The 22,045-nt window shown below is 39.7% G+C and overlaps 1 protein-coding gene across 5 annotated transcripts in view; it reads right to left on the bottom strand.

Annotated features, from left to right (window-relative positions):
• Positions 1-22,045, bottom strand: part of pcdh15a (protocadherin-related 15a) — a 201,065-nt gene that overhangs the window by 40,748 nt on the left and 138,272 nt on the right. For all 5 annotated transcript variants that reach the window (XM_027278161.1, XM_027278165.1, XM_027278164.1 and 2 more), the window contains 5 exons: positions 21,539-21,844; positions 20,215-20,445; positions 17,487-17,603; positions 13,491-13,631; positions 11,985-12,097 (listed from right to left, as the gene is read on the bottom strand). In XM_027278161.1, coding sequence (XP_027133962.1) covers positions 11,985-12,097; positions 13,491-13,631; positions 17,487-17,603; positions 20,215-20,445; positions 21,539-21,844 — 908 coding nt within the window. The remainder of the gene's footprint in view (positions 1-11,984; positions 12,098-13,490; positions 13,632-17,486; positions 17,604-20,214; positions 20,446-21,538; positions 21,845-22,045) is intronic.

Raw genomic sequence — 22,045 nt, 5'->3', positions numbered from 1 at the left:
AATGATATGGCATGCCATCCTGAGAGATAATATCGTTGAGTGTGGGCTGCATGTGCTCACCAAGCATTTTCATGAAAAATGCAGTGCTGTTATTGATAATAAGAGATGACGTCTGTTCAATTTCCCTCTAGGTGTACTATTGAGCTGTCAATGTATAATTGCAGGAGCTCAAAGCCACACCGTGCTCAACAGCGGTGGGAACCAATTTATTAATGTGGCCGTCACATAAGTAGATTACCTGTTTGGCTCCAGAACAGTTTGACAAAAACACAGGGGCAACAACGTGTGTCACTTTTAATACACTTTTCAGCCAACTAATGGCTGTTCTGGAGAACAGAAATGGGGATGTCATTGGCTGGATGAGACTGGTTTCAACCACAGACTATATAAAACACTGACGTAGCATCGATGACATCACCCATAGGTTTCTGAGGAACCTTTGTGAAGGTTAACGTGGTGATGTCTCTGGCTGTCGGCAGAGAAAGCAAAAATGTATCTGATAAAAGGCAAAGGGCCTCAACTATTCCATATCGTTATCCTAAAAGAAAGTAAAAGTTCTTAATTAGACTGAATCCAAGTCAGATTCACCAAATCTTGAAATGCTTGTTTGAGTCTGATCAATGACACCTGTTCATGAAGAGGTGTGTGTCAGATTTGATCATTAGCACAACTGATGCCTTCAGGTTGGTGTAAGGTGACTTGTTACGTTCCATTTGTGGGCAAATTGAAATCACATAAATATTACCCAAAAGTAAAAAGAAGAAGTTCACATAGTCAAACTTCATTTCCAATTAGTGGACATAACATAATGCATATAATGAAACGATTGACATGAACTTAGATAGTAAAAAGTGGTCTGTGATGGGAGGTGGTCAAGGAGGTGTGACAACCACAGACATAGATGGCAGAATATTATACAATATGTAATGTTACACTGTCCAGTGCAAAAGCAGATTTTCCCCTATAGACTGGCCTTCAAAATTAAGGTAGCTATCGGCGTGAGATCGTTTTTGTATTTGCCTTTATTTAAGCTTATTTTTAACACATTTATACATTCACAAATTTGTTCGGATTAGGTTCAGTCAAACAAGTCTTTTTCCCCTCGTGGAGGAAGACAGACTGTGCGTGACTTGTATGACAGATCTGGATCACTCAGAAACTTTGTTCATACCTGGGAGAAAACTGGTCAATGTGAATGTCAGTGTGTGAATCATACATGCCCCTGAAGAATAAATCTATTTCTTCTTGCAGGAAACCTAATGACTATCTGCAGAGATTCTGGGCATTTTCCAAAATATTTCAAAGTGCCTAGGTGTTTGCAGCTTTGGTAAAACTCCAGTTTGAAGCAAGGCTAGATAACCTGTGCTGACCCATTCATACTGTATGGTTGCCTCATGCTGTTATTTGAGTGTCAGTTGGATATAAAAGTATGTGTCGAGCTAGCAACCAGACTGCATAGTGTGATTGCCAGGAAGAGGCAGAGCTGACATGTTATCGCTTCCCAACAAAGTGGCTCTGCCTGAGGGTTGTAAGCTGCTGAGAAATGCCAAGGGAGGTCTGAAGGTGTATGAAGTGTGCAGATTAGTATAAAGGTGCATCCACATGTAGACAGAAAGGGTGACAGAAAGGATAGATACAGCAGATACTGATAGGTAGATTGACAAAGAGAAGAGCAGACATTAGGCGCATACAAAGTCATAGTGGAATGATGATCTAAACAACTAGTTGAACACAAGCACTATCCAACAATTAAGAGGGGGAGTTATGAACTGGCTGATTTATTGAGACTTGAAGAAAGCAGAGAAGGTAAATAAGTTGTGCGTTCAACAGTCAAGTAGTCCGTAAATTCAAAGAGTCAATTATGCATAATGCAATACCACGTACTACTGAGCAGGGCCAAAGCCACTTTTCATTCCTTTCATATTCAGATGAGGAAAATCCAATCCAGAGAGAGTAAGAGAAACCGAGACAGAGTGATAAAGAGAAAGGGAAGATGCTGACATGTCTACAGGCAGCAGCAGAGAAGTCCCGGCGTCAACATGAGAGAGGGTGAATGGAACACCACTGAGAGGCGCGGGCGGCACACAGGTGTCAGTGAGCACTCTGCCCCAGGGCCAATGGTGGAGTGATGCTTACGAGACAAGGCAGAGGCGTATACACCTCGTCATGTGCCACAGGGGCCGCTGTTACTGTGTCAAAATCGCTCTCCACCTCATCTTCCTTCTCTATTCATGCATTGCATCACCGAGTGAACAAACAGCGACGGCCGGGAGACACAAGAAGTGACCTCGCTGGGTGCAAGTCTGTGTTGTTTTAGTGGATGTGCAGACGCATAAACTTCATGAACAACAGCCAAGGCGGATATGAGGCATTTAACAGTGATGCACTCACTAGCAAACTTCATCATGTGTTTGTGTGAATGCCCATAAATATGTACTTGCAAATGTGTTGCAGCACATCTCTGCCATCCCTGCACATTCTGCTCAGCAATTATGAATCAACCTAACTCGATGACTGCAGAGGTGGATATGTGCTTGAGAATGTGTTAGTTAGCTGTTACATTAACTTGTTTGCTTCTGCCTGGGAGCAAATTCGTAGAGTGACTTGAACTTAATTAGACATAGAGAATGCATTTCAGCTCCTCGTCGAACATGAGCAGACAAAAAGGAAAAACACTGCTGCGAATCCAAAGCTCATGTTCTCTAATAAAACCACGTTTCTAAGCGATTCTGACAGCCAAGGCTAAGTCAGTTCAGTCACACAGCATGATTTACACAGGAAATAGCCTTTGAACCTGAATCTTATTATAGGTTTTTGAAATTCATTAGCATATTCAAAATGAATATGAAAATGTCTGTCTATACACTCACAGTATTGCATTTAATCAGGACAGAACTGTATTTTATTTTAATAAGCCAGAACTATCAGTAAATACTGTATAATGTGAAAAATAAGATCAAAGATGCAAATCTGCCCCTTGAAAAAATCATATAATATTATACATATTTATATTCCCTTTTTCAAACATTCCAGCCATTGAAATCAAAGTTCATGCTGAGATAAAGACTGCACCATTCCTCATGTATTGTAATATTATTTGAGCTATAGTGTGTTATTGACTGAAGGGTAAACTTTAAAGATTGCAGGTCATGTTTGCCAAGATTGAAGCGGATGGACAAGTGAAGGGGAGAAAGGCAAACGCGAAACATAGATAAGAAGGACAGAAATCTTGTAACCAGTAAAGATATTCAAAAGATTTGGAAAATAGTGCAGGGTCTGACAACCAGGGGATTACGAAGCTAATTCATTTGGCAGGAGTCCATTCTCTATCTAGAATATACTACTGCCAATGAGAAAAGAAAAACAACTATAATTGCACATCCAACAAGGCCACAATTACACAGTAGCATAAAGGTTGCCACATTAATGCAGCTGGTCAGAAAATAAAGACTGAATTGGATTAACACATCATAGAGTATGCAGGAGCACACATCCTTCACAGGAACACACTAAAATATAAAACTGCTATTAAAATTAAAAAAAAAGTGCAGTGGTAGATGAAAAATCTACGTCACAAAGGATCTTACTGCATTCTGGCATGCTATGTAGGAAAGTATGTACACTATCAGAGCACAGGGCAAGTTTTGTAGATCTATGGGTAAGGCTATTTTCAACCACAAAAAAAGATAGTTACAGTGAAAACTGTCGACAGCGAGAACTGTGGATTATCGAGAGAAACAGGGACGTTATTTCTGTAATGTATTGTGGAGGCAGAAATCTAAAGACAGATATCTCAACTCAAAACCTCAGCATATGAAACTAAAGCCACCGGCATGGCCAGATGGCTTAAGGGATAAGTGAAACTGTGATTTGTTTTGCTTCAGATGAAATCACCATTTAACTACAAACATTCCAGGAGTTAAAACATGGCAGGTGAATTTGAAGACTGCATATATTATACAGTATATATGCATTTATGGATATGTATGTGCATATGCTTTTCTATAACAATGAAGAATACTGAACACTTGGAAAATAGCCTGGAACACAGTGAGGGAATATTTGAAACTACAGTTGTTCTTTATCTAATGACAATTAACATCACAATATGATACAGATACAAAATATCCATAATGTGGCCTCTGATAATCACAAGGCCATCTGTCTCATTAATCTGTTTCAAAAGTCTGATTTGACAGTAAGGCTATGTCTGCATAACTTAAGCATGAATGTCAGAGCACAGAGGAAAACAAGGCCAACACATCTCTCTTGAGAGAAAATGTATTTAAATGTGTATATGTGGTAATAAACTGTTTATCACTGACTAATGTCAAACTAAACTGCAGTATATGAGAAAGGCTTGAGGTAACTGAGATTATTGACTTATTTCAGTACAACTGCGGCTCCTTCAATTAGCAATGTATTCATAATAATTGAGACACTAAAACACAAGGCAATAGCTCTGGTAATAAATATTATTATCATTAGTATTCCAGCTTTTAAGCATTGCACAGCCTATTCCAAACACATTATCTCAAGCTAATTCAGTTCAAAACTAATACTATACATTTTATCTTCTGCAAATTCCTCATATTCTAACAATTCATCACCTCCTCCAGCAAACGTTCTCTCTGTCTTAAACCACATTCAACACTAGCAGATATTAGCACAGACTTTTTATGAGCTGCTGACCCACACTTACTTACTAAGAGGATTTGGCAAAAAATAAATAAATAATAATTAAAAATCTGGTGCTAACAAACATCACGGAAATCCGACACCTCTGACATTAAGTAATGTTTAAGAAAGTATTCACATTAAACTATCGTGTTCAAGTAATGTTTAAGAAAGTATTCACATTAAACTATCGTGTTCAATAAAACACGAATAAAATGTCTACAACCCCCTCGTCTGATCATGTTCCTCCCTGAGCTATTCCTCTGATCACTTATCTTGCCACAGCAGACCCAGGATTTCTTTTGTATTCACAGTGAGCCTTTTTTCTGAGTTCCATGAGAAAGAAAGACGCTTCAGTCAAAAATCTTCTGGAGGGCAAGATGGAAAACATTAGCAAAAGCTGGAAAAATAACATTCACTGTGCAGCCAAACAGTAGCACCACTCTGTGCCAGCTTAGCCGTGTCATAGGACATCACTTCACATATCATCTACTGGGTCATTTAGTACACAAGAGGAGATCTGGCCAGTGAAAATGTGGATTCTGGTGGATGAGTGTGTTGTCCAAACTGGGCCGACAATAGAGGCTTGCAAGGTGATATCACATGGTGCCATGTATGTACTAATGCCATCCTGCATGTTTTACTGTCAAATTACTGCTCTTGCCCAAATTATCTGTTCTACCACACCAACACACAAAGGCCTCACCCACAAAAAGACATTATTATCTCTCTAACTAGCAGAATGCTGCAGAAAATATCCAGAAATTGGATGTTGGACAGCCAACCGCAAATTACAGAAATCCCTTTTAAATGTTTCCACTGAGGGGCCAGTTGCATGCTTCATGTTCATATTTTATAGAATTCAAGGTAAGGAGTCCAATCTGCAAACATTTCAATATCAAGGTGGTTGTATGAGAAGAGAAGGTTGTGTGAGGCCATATTAATTCAATTTCAGTTTAATTACATTGAGCCGCAGACTTTGGCTGATGTGAGACGCAGCAGATTTGCTTTGTTTTTCTTGTTGACAATGTCAAGACGGATATATATGTATATAGATTTATATATATGCTGGACAGGTGTAAATGTTTCCTTTTTGTCTCTTTGTCAGTCATTTATCTCATTCTGTTTGTTACTCGTTTGTTTGCCTTTATCTCAATTTCTGCTGTGGACCTCTGTTCGTAGGAAAGAAAGTGATGTATAATTTTGCCCCTCATATCATTCCTTATATGTTAAAATTATGGAAATGATAGCAGAAAAATAACTTGCATGCCACACAAATTAGTCAGATGCAAGAGGAGCTCTTACATTTGTTAAAGCTTACACAACATCTCATGCAATCAGGTCCTGCTTCACCATCACTCTAAGTAATAAAGGATAGTGTAACTGCTGGAAATAGCTGACCAAACATTTCAGAAATCCAAATACAAACAACATAATTATTTAGCACCACACAGTTGTTTAGATGGTTTGTGTCCATACATACTGTTCCGGTACTAATAATTATCTGGGATGTTAGTTTGATGATAGGTCACACTGCTTTTCTCCCCTGGCTTTCACATCGACCTTTAGTTGATATTTGGGATGTGTGCAATGAGTGTGACTTGGCGTCTGTTAGACAGCCAAGTGATGCCTGCCTACTTAGCAGACATGAGTGAAAGGTCACTGCGCTCCTGGTGTTTAGAGGTTCAAGGCTTAGGACAGCAGATTCAAACCTGCAGCTAAAAATCAATCATGCCCTTCAGAAGTATGAAAGTGCTCCATACCTTCTGGCCGTGATTCAGAGGAGGAGGTATAGCAGGATAGAGAGATAAATAGATAGAGATTGAGAAATAGATAGATAGATAGATAGATAGATAGATAGATAGATAGAAAGATAGATAGATAGATAGATAGTTGAGGTTGTTTTTTTTAAATGTAGATTTGCAATAAGGCATAATGACAGTGTGTGGAAGAGCTAACCCTTTAAATGCTTGGCAGTGTGCACAAATGAGTAGGTTGTGAGCACCTCGATCACTCGTATGCACGTCTGGCAAAACAATGGTTGAAAGACGGTTGCCAATAAAAATGCTGTGCGCAATGAAAGCGTGTCATCTGCCTAATTGTGTAAGAATTACAGCATTTTCTGAATTGGAAATGTGACACGGACTGGATTTGTTTTCTCTAAAAATGATGAATGCTATTTTCTTCCAGATGTCAGGAACAGCTGAGGCTGAATTGCTGTCATCATTTTAATTCCTCCAAAATGAGCAGCAATTGTTTGGTGGGATACATCTTTCTCTTTAATCTGATGAGAAATGCATTGCTTTTTGATTAGTGGCTAATGTGTGTGGTCTCCAGTGTGTCTGGCTATGGGATATCTATCTACTTCAGGTATCATACAGCCATTTATGAGCCAGACAGCTGAGAACATAAAATCAGCGGTAAAACAGTGGTCAGACATCCGCAGAAAATTTACACTGGTGCACTGGCAGTCTCTGTGGTCTGTAAACGTAAAGAAACTTCAGAAAAGAGACGTGCTGTTCCACAGTTTGAGCTATTACCACTGACATTCACATTAATGGCCAAAGTAACAATCTCTAAAGGAGAAATAGGAAAAGTCTCAGGGCTGTGAAAAGTTATATCTCTATTCCACATATAAAGGCACCTGATTGTATGCCGAAACCAGGAAAATGTTGTTTTTTTAATGTGCCTATATGCAGAGAGCAGCACACAAAATGTCAACACAATAATTTTAGCATACAGTCCTGTCACTAATTGTGTAATTAGTGGGGCGGCAAGTGACAGCATGCTGTTGATTGTAGTAATACTCAATGTTGACACTGCTTACTATGCTAACAGTATAACGAAGAACATCACTCAATAATAGGCTGTGCTCTTCTCGGGATTGCAAGACTGCATTTTAATGCGATATGGCATGACATCTGCTGTCTGCGACATCACCGCTAAAGCAAACTGCTGTAAAGAGAATAAATAATGGCGTGACATTTCACTCTCAAATGATATTCTCCCATAAACTTTTGAAAGATGTTAAAGTCTATCAACACAAACACACACCTCTTATGATACACAAATATGATGTTAATTTGAAAGTTCTAGAAAGCAAAAACAAAGAAACTTTGGACCAAAGGGGTTAATGTACATTAAAGCTAACTAATGCCAATTTAATCACAGTGAGCACAAAATTTTATACCAATCAAATTTCAGAGAGGAATTTATACAAAAAATTACACAAAGGGCTACTGACTACATGGTGAGGGGAGAAGTAAAGAGACAAAGTGAGAAAGAAAACAGGAGAGAGTGAGAGATATAAGCTGCGAGGAAAAACTCAAGGGATATGGGGGGGCTTGGGGTGAGTGAAAGGAGGAGGAGAGAGCAAAATGACATACTCTGAAGCAGTGAGGCAAAAGTCTCATGTGATTTAGAGTAGATTTAGAAGGGGAAGTGCTGTGGGGGAGATAAGCAGCACGGAAAACTGCTCAGGCCTCAGGTTTGCAACACTTGGCCAGAGAAGTAGCCTCAGTACAAGAGAGGGGCTTCATATAGTGGGAGCATGTTAGATAGCGGCTTACCCCTCCTCATCTCAACCCACACACACACACACACACACAGGGAGAAAATAAATATTCATTTCCTTCCCATGTGCTCAGTGCTAAAGAGTTCCCCAAAGCGTTGTGTCCGTGAGTTCCATATAAAAGAGCCATTCAAAGCTGATTTAATGAAAGAGCTCCATGTTTTTTTTTTTTCATATATCTGTCCAAAATGTAATATCTTTGTTCATGCACATTAGTTATAATTAATTCACATATAAAAATCTATTATAAAAGCCATTAAATAATTCCAAAATATCCATTAAGTGACCATGAGATGGTAAGACTGCATGATTAATCTTTCTGCAGTCTCATTCATACATGACAACATGTACATCTGTTGCACAGGATTTCTAACCTGGTTTATGGTCTGACTTCATCATCGCTTACACAAAATCTGGAAATCATCAAAACAATTGTTTGGGGCCCAAGAGGGTGTTAAGTTGTTGAAAAATAGCCTTTTGAGTGATTTTACTTAAAAAAAATACCTGTGTGAGCCTGTGATTATTTTATTAGTGAGTTCTCTTCTGATCTAATAACTGCAGTTTTCAGTAGCTGTGGGAAATGGCTCGAGTAAATAAGTGGTGACTATTTGCAGAAGATGTGATGTCATGCAGTTAATAACATTTTTGAGAGCCTGTAAGTAGAATGTCACGACAGCAGGGGAAGCTTTTCAGATGTTGCACGATTTTTCTGTGATTTTATTGCTGATAGGATCAAATTGTGTAATGTTTTTTCTGAAAATACAGACCTGATACCTGGCATGGAGAAACTAACAGGTTGTGTAATTTATGTAACATATTTAAGTGTTTAAGAGACACAAAAAAGTAACGGGTGAAAATAAAAAAAACAAAAAACAAAATACAATCAATCAAAATAAAGAAAATCTGATGATGACAGATACAGACACATACGAACGTTTTGCCATAGTTGCAGCAGATGATGAAGCAATCAAGGCCCTGAAAACTCCCAGATAATCTCTTCCAATAAGCTATAGGCACAAGGAGATTATAGAGTCAATCACTTTTCACCTGGCTGAAGATATAGCTCTGACCAGCAGAATCGATTGGAACAAAGATAGACATAGATAGAACTCTGTTGTTATTTGTGCAGCCGCTATACAGGCAGGTGATGTTACTGGATGGCTGCAAAAATGGTGGTAGAAAAATAATAGATATACTTTTAAATACTAGTCACGGTTATGGAGTTTGTTGTAAAATAAAACTAATCTTTCTATTTAAGAAAAGAAAAATGTAATATTATGTTTGGGTACAAATATTTTACACATTTTTTCTTCTTTTTTTCTTACATTTTTTTACGAGATCATGCAGCCATATTAAGGGTGAAAAGACATTTAAATAAATTCAAAGAAACCCCCAATGGTTGCCATAATATACTGTCGGCTTATCAAGCTGTTATAGCTAATATGTTTGCACATATCCAGCAGATACAGAGCAACATGACCTTTCCATTGGGTTAATTTCTGGCCACTTGACAAATGTAAATTCAATATTCACTCTCTTTTTTGGCCTTCCAAACTTGTCTTTCTTTGTTTTTACTTTATTCATCATGTAGTGTTCACTTCATGCTGGGTAGGTACTGTAGCATGGCTGCCAGCGGTATGATATGGAGAGTTGATGAGGGCGCTTAAGGGTCACGTAATCTTCTTGTGGTCTGTACTAAAACAACAAGTTGAAAAGGTTCAGGTAAAAGTAACCTTTTCACATCACACTGATTTTTTTTTTGGTATTAATACCAACACAATTACTCAGTGTGGGTTTAAAATTAATACCAGAATAACTAATGCAAAGAATTGTGAAAATCCAATCATGACATTTGTATTTCTACAGAAACAATACGAGGTGTTTTGCTCAAACCTTCTGAAAAGAAAGTGGCAACACGCTGCTACAGTAGAAACTACGGTATAAGCCATTTATTTTAGCCAACAATGACTGGGAGCCTCTCATTTCCCTCTGACAGATGGAGGGGACCAACCATAAAGCAGGAGCAGAAATCATTAAGTCAGCCAAAGCCCTGCAGAGTTGTTTTAATTGTGTGCTGTGGAGCTGTAGGCATAGCTTACCTGATTGCTGCCATAACTAACTGCCTTCACAGAGACAGACGAGATCTTCTGTGGACATTTAGAGAGTGATTTGTGCTCAGTAGGTTCCTCGGGGAGAGATAGAGTGGCGAGGAATGAGGAGATAGTTCATTGCAGAGCGAGCAGATTGGACGCTCTCCGCTGGAGAGCGCCTTGTCCAGCAGGAGAGGCTTGAGCACCTGGCTAATGCTTTCACGGCTCACAATTTACAGCAGACCTGCCACTGGGTATGGTTAGCATTGTGAGTGTGATTCCCTACAGAGGTCTGTGGCTATGGTCCTGACCTTCCATGTGTGCCTGTCAGACAAAACACTCACTCAAAGCGTTAATCAATGACCTTTCAATGACTATGCTGCTGTGCCTGTGTATCAATCATTGAATAAAGCTGAGCAACAGGAGAACGTGAGCACACACATAAAGTGCTGGATTATAAAGGATGCATTCAATGCACACACACTCATCTGCGTGAGGAAATACACAAGCACCCACACACACAGACACACGCTCACAAAAGGCAGTGAGATGGGCATATTTAAGACATATTTGTGCACAAACATTGACACACACACACACACACCTCAAGTGATGTGTTGACAAGTTGGGCAGGACTTACACTTCCCTGTCTTTTGCATAAAAGCATATCAAATTCTGTTACAGAAGATAGTCTGCCAAAACTCCATACTTTGACTGACATTTAAGCTGGTGAATCAATCCACTTAGAACAAGCTTTCCTTTAAGCTCTCAGACATTGCATTGTGCCAGGTAACTCACTGCCATCAGACCTTAAAGCTTCACAGTCTGGCTAGGTTCTGCTGAACACTGCAGACAGGTACCCACTGCAGCACAACATAATAAAAAGCAACTGTTTATGCTTGTATTCACTCATTATGGGTGACTTTCTAAAGGAGCCTCAGCTGGAGTGTTAATAATCCATGTTTATTTTTAATTATAAATGACTTCTTTGCCTCCTCAGTATCACCAGTACAGACAAACTCCACCCAGACTTGGCCCAGCAGAGCCGCATATCACATGTGTAGCAGCCAGTCACCACAGAGCAATATAGATTATGCTCCCTCATACTGCGTCTCTCTCTCCCCGCCAGTTTAACAGTCTAAACACTTAATCTTGTCAAAAGAGACTCTTAATAAACTCAGAGGGAAGCCCTGCTTTGCCCTCAGAGAGAAACAAATGTGGTTTACAGCAGTGATGATCTGCAGCATCTACCCCTAAGCTTCTAATGCATATTTACACACACACAGCTCATTAATCAATCATACATGGGATAGAGAGCCTGACAAAGACAAAGACACAGAATCAAAACCAGGGCCACTTTCCTGAGTGGCACAATAGTGTGAAGATAGCTAATATATGCATGAGGAAAGTGACTTCATGGCTATTTGTGGCAGTTCAAGGCAGAATATAGAATTCACCGAGTGATTAAATATTAATTAAAGTAATACAGAAGCTGAAACACAGATGTGAATGTATATCAATGTCCACTTCCTGCAGCCATTTTCACTGTCTCCCCGTGTTTGGCGTTACACACCTAAAGTTGCCTTTTTATGTGTGAATTTACAGGCAGGAGCAGTTGCATCAACATTTGTGTCAAGGAGATGTACCTGTACTCTTCCTGGGTGAAGATTGGGATGCGTGAAGGCTGAAGGACAGTGATCTCCACCAAAGTACTGTTAGTCTTCACCGGATCTCCATTGTCAAAGGCTATCACGTACAACTGCAGTGGGAAAGAGAATACACACATAAGCAACACAGATGCAAGCAGTTTTTTTTAACCATACTACTACTCTCAACACAAATAATTCCTTTTTAAGGCTGCCAGGCGTTTTTTGTAGACATGTTCGGCATCCTAATAAAGACACACTGGAAAAACAGGATCTGGCGAGAAGCATGCAAAACTCACAGAGAGGAAGTATGAATGTATTGATCTACGTTCATAGACTGTAGAGAATGGGGCCTGGGGGAACTAAAGGGGAAAAGGGGTGGCAGGGTGGGAGAAAAAATAAACTGCATGTTTAAAGTACGAGAGAAAGGATAAAAGAGAAAAGAGATAGACAAAAGTAGGCTGACAACGTGGGAGTGTGGACGACGAATCCTCCATTAGGACCTGATATCCCAAAGCACCTGGTACAGATGTGCCTATATAAAGGTTACGTTGGTGAAAAAAATCCTTTATGTGAGCACCTGGGAGGAAATTTGTTTAATCAATATATAAAACTCAATATCACTGGTTACAGACACAAGGGAGGCAATGTCATGATCTGAGACAATTCAGGAAACAAAGTAATAATGCCCTAAAAATGTTATTCGATTTTTTTTTTTTAAAGTCAATATGCACAAAACTGACCTGCTGATCTTCAGTGCAGCTTACGTGCACACTAATACGTGCGAGACAGAGCAGTAAACATCAGCTATCAGTGTAGAAGAATTCTGTGATTTTTGTATTTGCGATTTAGGATCAGATCTTAATGATGGGTACTATTATCATTAATTATACTTGGTAATGCCACAATCATAATCATCATCATGAACTCAACATGTCAAATCCTGGCAGATTATTTTATACACACTCTGACTTCAAATCTAGAATAATTAAACCATATTTCTGTATGTAATTTATTCTATGTCATATTTTGAGTACAACAACTGCTGTAGTAATGCACTGCAGTGAGAAGAAACAAAAGCAGAAGTAAGGGATGAGAAAAGGTTTGAGGAGTTGTTGTTTTTTTTCCTTCAGTGAGATCAGTTTTATTAACCGTCAATAACAGTATGCTAGAATGTTTACCACTGCTTGGCAACGCAGTCTCATTTACTATTGTGGTCCAGCTCTATAAGTACTGACTGAATCATCCAGATTTTAAATCCTACATATTAAACATGTTTAATAATTTTAGGGAGGCCCTGCTAAACTGGATCTGTAAACCCATCAAGTTATCAGATAATCTGGGACGAGCATCACTACCACAAAAAAGGTCCATGACCAGATTTCTCCTCCAATTGTCTGAACCACACATAACTACAGCAGCACAATGGACAATTCCCGGATTCACTCTAAGTGCCCAAGTGTGACTCACTAACTGAAAAACCTCACCATGAACACTTCCGCTCACCTTAAAGACGACACCGGGGTCTTCATTGAGGTTGACCTTTGTGACGATTCTTCCAGTTTCCTCCTCCACATCAAAGATGCTGCCACTGTACGGTGACCTGTCCATGTCCACTCTGTAGCGGATAAAACTGGCTGGAGTACCCTGGAGGAAGGAGAAAGAAGAGCATGAACCACATCCATCCAAGAACAATCCACTTATCTGGATACTCCTTTTCACATTTTAAATGAAGTCATGAGGATGGAGAGGAAATTAAGTAATATAAAATGTATTGAAACCATATGTTTATAGCAGTTTTGTTTGCTCCACTATTTTATTTTATTTATTTTTTTTACATTTGATGGTTCCTCTTCACTCTGTAACATGAAAAATTATGCTAATCGCTCACTCATCAGACAGCTAAAATAAGCTCACTGTTATTCATTGATTCAGGCCTCTTCCCTTTCATTTGGAATAAAAAACTTCTCCATTAAACTCACCCCTCTAGTCTCCAGAGTAACACACTTACATTCATTAGCAGGAGCCTGGACTTTAATATGACCCTTTGATTAAGATTAATCACGGTTGCTGATTACTAATCATCTCTATAGTTCATCTTATTCCAGTTACATCCCATTGGACCTCAAATTCAGTCTGATTTTTAATAAGCTTTTTGAAGCTGTGCTCTCTTGCCTGAACTGATTTTGCTCCCAAGGGACAGGGGGAAAACCTGGGGCAAGAGAGAGGTACATCCTGTAGTAGCAGTGGATCCCTCGGGAGGCTTACTCTCACAAATGTGTCCCTAAAAGGTTACAAAACTATCTGAGTGAATTCACTAAAGGAATTCTCCAAAAAAAAAAAAAGAAAAAAAAAAGTGCCTTATTGCTAAAAGCCTTTTAGCTTGTTTTCTAACATGTAATGGAAAAGATGTCAGGAAGGGATCATTAATAAAAAACACTTTCCAGAGAGAAATCTGACACAGTGGTAAGACCTCTACAGTGTTTGCAGCAGAGATAGTTAAAGTGCATTGCTCGAGGTTAAAAATGCATTCAACTTAGTAAGAGCAACCAATCTTTGGTTATTGGGCTTCCTACATGTACCACTGGTTTGCCTTTCGAAACCAATATGTCTAACAATACAATATCAGGGTCTATAGAAAAGCAAACAAAATTAAAAAACAGTGAAATAATAGGACTATTTTCCTTATTCATAACACAATACAATACACAGTATTTCAGATTTGGCAGAGCTTTCTTTAAGCACAGTGGCTCAGAAACCTCAGTCTGTATCTGTCTACATACATTTTCAATTGTACACATTTTCTTGTCTGACATTTAACTCAAAGACAATGCCCTTGGTACTTATTGCAATCTAGAGGAAAAAATCTAAAGAAAGATTATTTTGAAAATGGATTTGTTGTTTTGCTTGTATGAGAATCCAATTCTCTTTAGTGTGAAATAGCCAGTTCATGAATTAAAGAACAAGCTCAGAAACACCGGGAAGCACTGAATGATGCTTCAGAGACACACAACAGAACAGCGAGGCTTGAGCTGAGAGTGTAAAACAGCAGAGCCAACACGTCAATACAACCCTGATTTCAAAAAAGTTGAGTTGCTGTGTATGTATTCCCAGAAGGAAATGTAAATTTAGCCCTGAACACAACATCCATGATTTCCAAAAAAGTGTTCTGAAGTGTCCCTGTAGTAATATCCTTATATAATCATGCAGTTTTTCAATGCAGCACTGCCTGTTTGAACTATTTGCCCATGCGGTTTTCACAAAGTAGTGAACATCGTCCCATCCTTGCTTGTGAACAACTGAACCTTTTCCATGGTGCCCCTTTCAGACCCAATCATGATACGATCACCTGCTATCAACCTGTGGGAGGTTCCAAGCAGATGTTTTTGAGCACTCCACAGCTTTCCCAGTCTTTTGTGCATCTTGTCCTAACTTTTATTTTAAAAAATGTGTTGCAGCCATCGAACTCAAAATGAGTGTGTATTTACAAAAATCAACAAAGTATATCAGTTTGAGCATCGACTATCTTGTCTTTGCATTGTATTCAACTGAATGTACGTCAAAAAAGGATTTACAAATCAATTAATTAAGTTTTTATTGACATTTTACACAGCGTCTAAACTTTCTTGAAATAGAGGTTGTAATGTAGCTGTTGGGTTGTGGATAATTTAAACAGTGAACTTTCTCTGCTGTGATGAACAATACTACAGAAAAAAAGGAAACTTTCTATTTCTGTGACAAATAAAAGACCAAATCTTGTGCCGAAGAAAAAAAAGCTTCTTGCTGGAAAATTTGTCTCCATGGTGATCTGCCCTCGCATTCAGGGTGATATTAACAGTGACGTTATGGGGTTGAGTGGCACCTCCAAAAATACAATCACTTTTTAAAAACCATTAGTATCACTTCGCGCAGGGTGCAGAAGGATAGGTATGATGCCTTCTTTTTCAAAATACATGCACACAAAGAAGCAGGAATGGTCTACACCATTATAACCTTCAGACAAAATACATGGCTCATGTTCATCGCATCGAGAGTACGAGCCAGAGAGTTTCTTGCTCTCTTTCTTCCTTTTTGTGCATGCTGGTTTTTTATGAGCCTGCAGAACAGAGAGAGAAAAAGTGTGTGTTCATACATTTCTGTGTGTTTTTAGCAAGCACTAGACTAAGCTTTGTTCCATCAGAAGTGTCTATGACAGGCATCCTGTCAATAAAATGCTTTGAGCTCCCAAATCCAGGTCAATAAGAGACTGTAGTAAGCTCCTGTTGGGAAATCTAATCCTGTCTGTCAAACCTCTTTGCAGAGTCACTCCCATGCTTCACACCCTGCCATTGTGCTCATGCTGATTTCCTTCCTGTATAATTTGTCTTTCAGTAGTTCTGGATATTTTCCACTGTAGATATCTCTATATGGATGGTTCAGGGTACAATCCTGTATGAGGAGGAAAAAGACAGTTCATGCTAAAAAGATGGATTTACAGCTTTATAATCAGCGAGGTTGAGAGGGAGAGAGAATGTGCGTGTGCTGCAGAGAGTACACAAGTGCACTCAGTCCTGGTGAGATCCCATCAGCAGCAGGGACGCTGATAAAAAGTCCAGTCATACAGGACTTTTCTGAAAAAATACACTGAAAGCTAGGAGCTACTAAGGTAAGGCAGAGAAGTCACAAGAGGATTCCTGTTCCCGTTTTTTTTACAGTGTAAATTTAAAAATAAACAAAAAAGGCTGAGGAAGACTGCTGACTCACCAAGTGCAATAAAATATTAAGGTGGGTGGCGCTGCCAATAAAAGAAGTTCAGCTGAGGTGAATGACATGGAGCCAAACATGCTCAGGAATATCTTAATATCTTACATGTGGTGCCACAGATTTTTTAAAAAAAAGTCATATGATGCATCCCTACCATATATATATTTCCATTGCCCCTGTGTTACCTCTTCTTGTTCACAATTTCTAGTCTCAACAGGGTGTCACAACTTCTTTTCTGTATTGTGTAATTTTGTTCCTAGGTTTGCAGATCACCCCTTCCCATACACACACACAAAAATAAATAAATAAAGTGAAGAAGAAGAAAAACATCTTCATAGCTCCAGTCCCAGGAGAACCTGTTCAGATATGGTGAGGCAAAGGAGTCTAAAGAAAACCTATTGCTGTCTGAGGCAACTGGTAGATGACTCATACAAGTGAAAATGCTAAACAAGACCCCCCCTCACAATAAATCCACACCGCACTGTAGCTCTAATGAGAGCATCTGAGTCTTGAACTCGTCTTTAAAATGCATCGTGTCAAATGCTACAGCTGAAATTGGCTGAGGTTCTGAGAGCAACGTGTAGCAAGGAGGTAAACACCACCAAGCAAAGCTTTCATCTCTGCAAGCTTCATTAAAGATACAGATGGAGTCAACATGCTTTGTGTGCTTTAATAACCAATCTAGTGAACACTGCATATTTTAAATATACATTTGTGTGTGTAAGTGTGATGTTTTTTTATTTTTTTTCTTATACTCACTGGAGGGTCTTCATCCTCAGCAAAAACAGTTGTGATGACAGTTCCTTTCTCTGCATTGGGTGCCACCATGCCCTTGTACAGGTCTTGTTGAAACACAGGGGAGAAGTCATTCACGTCCTAAAAACAGAAGGAGATTTCATAAATGTAGGTGAAGCAGTCATGTATTGATCATATTTGTTTCCATGGTTGGCTTCAGTGTACTGTACAGCTACTTCCGCTGATGCCATCTGCATGCTAAAAGAACAATATTGTAGCAGTGCAGACTCTGCAGCAGCTGCTTTGTTCGATTCCAGCTAACACTTCCAGCAAGTTATTGTGGATTCAGGTAAGTTTTCCCACTGCAGTAATTCACCATGCCACAGGCTTAGTCCATGCAGCCACTGAACATACAAAGTACTGCGGCTGGCTGATTAAAACTAAAAATTACTCTGTAAATTGAACCAACAAGCCATTTTCTTTTTTTCAGAGCTTGTGTTAATGTATTGGTAATTAATCACAACATTTAATTAAATCGTGACAAAATTATAATACTGCTGCTGCTGCGTAATTAAATGATTTATAATTAATGCATTTTTCTTTGTGATTGGTTTATCTCCACTGACAAACATCCATATTTCACTCCACAGTGCCTAATGATGGGAGGTGAGATTATTGTTAGTAGCTAACAGCTTTGAATGGTTACAAGCAACACACATTTAATAATGGGCAATTCTCTCAGTGTAGTGGAGACTCAATCTTAAGAGACTCGACAACCAAGAAAGAGGTTTTCAGTTGTTTTCATTATATTTTTTTACTGAATTTACAGACCTTTGGAAAACTGCTGTTTATATGTATTTCCAATTTCTTGAACCAAACAATAACCCACACCAAGGCAACATCAAACTGAATGAGAAGGCTGACAGGTTGACACACAGAAATATATGACAAATGAATAATAATAATCCTTACAACCACACAACAAGAAGGGTGATTGTAAGTTGTAGAGACTGCTGCTTTCTTATCCCATCTTTTCTCTATTTCAATCTCTGTTTGTGATTCTGTGATATCATGCTCCCAATGCTTCCCATGTGGGAACTTAACATCATGCTTTTAATCAGCTTCTCCCTGTAGATATTGCACAGCAGACTGCTACTACAAAGAAGTGAAATCTTAACTGTTAACTGTTCAACCCCTGCTTTGCTTTGTGGGAATGTAAACATAGTAAGCCATGCCCATACCTCTCAGGAATAGATTAGCTCTGTATTATAAGTGCTGGAGCCTGATCTTCCTTTCTCTTTATTTTACACTGTTTAGACTGAGCCCTGGGCAACAGTATGTCCTCTATATACTCAGTGGTGGAGAGCAGCCTTACTTTGATCCATACACAGGTTTAGAGTTTCCTAGCAGAAAAATCTATGATCCAGTTCTTACTTTGAACAACAAAGCCTGATCCCTGTGCCGCAAGTGATGCACGCACGGGCACAATCGTGTCCACATGCACATGCGTGTTGAAAACATGCATGTGCGATGTGTACACACAGGAGTGTTTCTCCATCCGTGCACATACACCCTTAGATAACACACACGCATGCGCGCGCACACACACACACACACGCACACACAAAGTCTTAGATTTCTGAAGTACAAGAATAGAGGAAAAAGTTTGGGAGTTTCATTTGGAACAACAAGACACACAGGACGCTCAATCCATCAACGCAAGGTATCGGACGAAAGAGACAACAACAAAACAAAACAAGGAGAAATCAAACAGAAGCAACTTCAAATAGCCCTCTGGAGGTGTTATATGGAGAAGGAAGTAGAATCAGCTTCTTCACTAGTTTCTAAGAAGCCTCTGTGAATCCATTAAGCTGATCCTATTTCATGTCTGCCATTTCAGATAATAACAGACACTGGTTTGATATGAGTGGCTGTGTGATGCCTTGTCCTATCAAACGCAGTTGCTGAGTGACGGCACGGACACGGCAACAAAGCATGTCCTTATCGGAGGACAAACTCACTCTACAGGTTGGCAGCGCATACGGCGAGCCTGCTTGAATTAGCCTCCTCCAACTCGGTGTAATACAGAGAGCTTTATTCTGCACACTTTGAGGCTGTCACTAGGGGTGCACTGGATTCATACAGAGAGATAAATGTGAATGCACACATTTTGAGGCACAGAACAAACCACAGAGCAGAAAACACACACCCATTATCACACACAAACACACACACACACACAGACACACACACACACACACACACAAACAAAGGCACATGAAAAGTATTATAACACAAGGCATCTAATCCTTTCGTTGGGATTCAGCTGTTAATCTCTTGAAAGGTTGTGAAGGGAAAAAACTGACATAATTGCTGCCACCAAGCTAATGAGTCATTCATATCTGGAATGGTACAGTATGTAAGTCAGAAACACCTTTCTATTCTTTTCTTTGATGCTATGAGAACAAGCAGGTCAGGAAGCCAAAACGTGTTTTACAAAAGGAAATGCATTACGCTTTCACACTGTGCAACACTGACTTTCATATCACAAAAGGAGCACAGGTGCAATACTCTACAATAAGACACCAATCCCCTTTTGGACTCTGGCGAGCTATTACTACTGTAAAACTCTGAAAATGACTTACCACACATTCACTGCCAGTGCTGCAGCTCCTGGGGGACAAGGAGGATAGATGGGAAGAGAAAAGACCACTGAGAGCCTGTGGTGGACTGACTATCTGGGGGCTCTTACCGTGATGCGGACCGTGACGGTAGCCTGCCCTGGGGGCATCACCCCTCCTTGGTCGACAGCTTCCACCTGGAAAGTGTAAGAGGTCCCCGTGCCCATAGCTGCCAGGTCTTCAAAGTCCAGTGTCTGTAGCATAGATAACTCCCCTGTGATAGGGTCCAGAGAGAACAGCTCTCTGGCCGATTCAGTCCTGATGTGATACGTGACATTGGAGAAGAGGTCTGCATCCACCGCCTATGAGAGGGACAAGGAGAAGGCACAATTACAGCATGATAAAGATAGCATAGGACATGTGTGGGGGAAAAAATGAGGACATAGAAGGAGGAAGAGGACGTATATTTTCAATATTATACATATACAGAGATATAAGAGCTGTGGCTGTGGACTATGAATATTAATGTTTCTATTTAAATACTGTGTTTTCATGCTGGAGGGGTTAGTAACATCAATCATTAATATGTTCTGATTAAATTAAACCACTAAGGAAAGCTTAAGTTGGTCATTATTGCATAAAATCATAAGTCTCAAATGTAGTTAGAATTTGTAGAGGCTACTGCAACAGGAGACGATCAGATAAAGTATATGAACACATGAGACACACACATACACGCAAAGAAATACATTTAGGTATAAGCAGGAGGTTTCAAGCCACCCCCGAGCTCTTTTCTTTTCTCATAGTCTATCTCATCATCTCACTTCTGCTCTTTAGGTGTCTTGCCAGCCACCCCCGGCCGTTTAGAGTTGAGGTGATGTTGTCTAGGAGATTAATGGTGTCGCACAGTGCCACTGTCACTCACACCCCTCACCCTCAACCCTCACCTCTCTTGATTTATCCCTCTCTGGGAAATGTCACTCACAATATGTCAGCAATCACTTGCCCCTCCACCTTTTGTTCTTCACTTCATGTGCGAACACGTGCAAAGTTTAAAGAACTTGTGGAGCACTACAAGAATGTCTGTGAGGACAGATGGAAAAATGTATCCATTTCTAAACCCTGGTTATGATTTAAAACATCTAGCTTTAAGTTGTGTGTTCTACAGGTCTAAAAGAAAACAGAAGACCTGTCATCAAAGGAGAAAAAATGTCTCTTTCTGCTGTGTGTATATAAGGCTGTGTATGTTTCTCTGTGTCAAATGTTTCCGTCTGAAAGCATTTGACATTTTAAACAATAAATTGCTTGCACTTGGTGTTAAAATATACTAAAAGCCTGTTACTACAGCTCTTGTTTCAAGTAGGTGCTGCATTATATAAAGGGGGAGAGGAGACAGATAGGGATGCAGAGGGAGAAAACAACGCTGGCAATAAAAACATGCAGATAAGTACTCACGGTAAGTGTCATGACAAGAGTTCCCACGGGGCTGTTCTCCGGTACGTTCACCACATAAGTTTGCTGGGAGAAGACTGGGCTGTTGTCATCGATATCCGTGACATTGATTGCGAGGGTCAAGGTGGTCCGCCGTGGATCCACTGCCCCATCTGAGGCCTCTACCACTAGGTTATAGTAGCTCCTGCGCTCCCGGTCAAGAGGCACTCTTGTGTAGATGCTACCATTAGCATGGATTATAAACAGGTCAGGATGATTCACAATCCGGTAGCGTACCTGGCCATTAGGTCCTAGATCTGGATCCGTGGCCTGTAGAGATAGAAAATGATCAGATGGCTCCCTTATGGGTATATAAATAAAAATCTTTGTATCCCATGAATTCATAATCTCTGGGCAGTTTGCCCATGGTAATCAAAAGTCTTTTGTCGGGCTTCAGTTTGGGTGATCTGATGTCTGACTCTTGTGGTTTTTGCTGATGTAGTTTTCAAACAATCACCATTAAATGCTGCC

The sequence above is a fragment of the Larimichthys crocea genome, chromosome III (genome assembly GCF_000972845.2).
Source record: "Larimichthys crocea isolate SSNF chromosome III, L_crocea_2.0, whole genome shotgun sequence".
In the NCBI taxonomy this organism is placed as follows: Eukaryota; Metazoa; Chordata; class Actinopteri; family Sciaenidae; genus Larimichthys; species Larimichthys crocea.
Note: the sequence above shows the minus strand (reverse complement) of the source record. Positions and strands in the feature narration are given on the sequence as shown.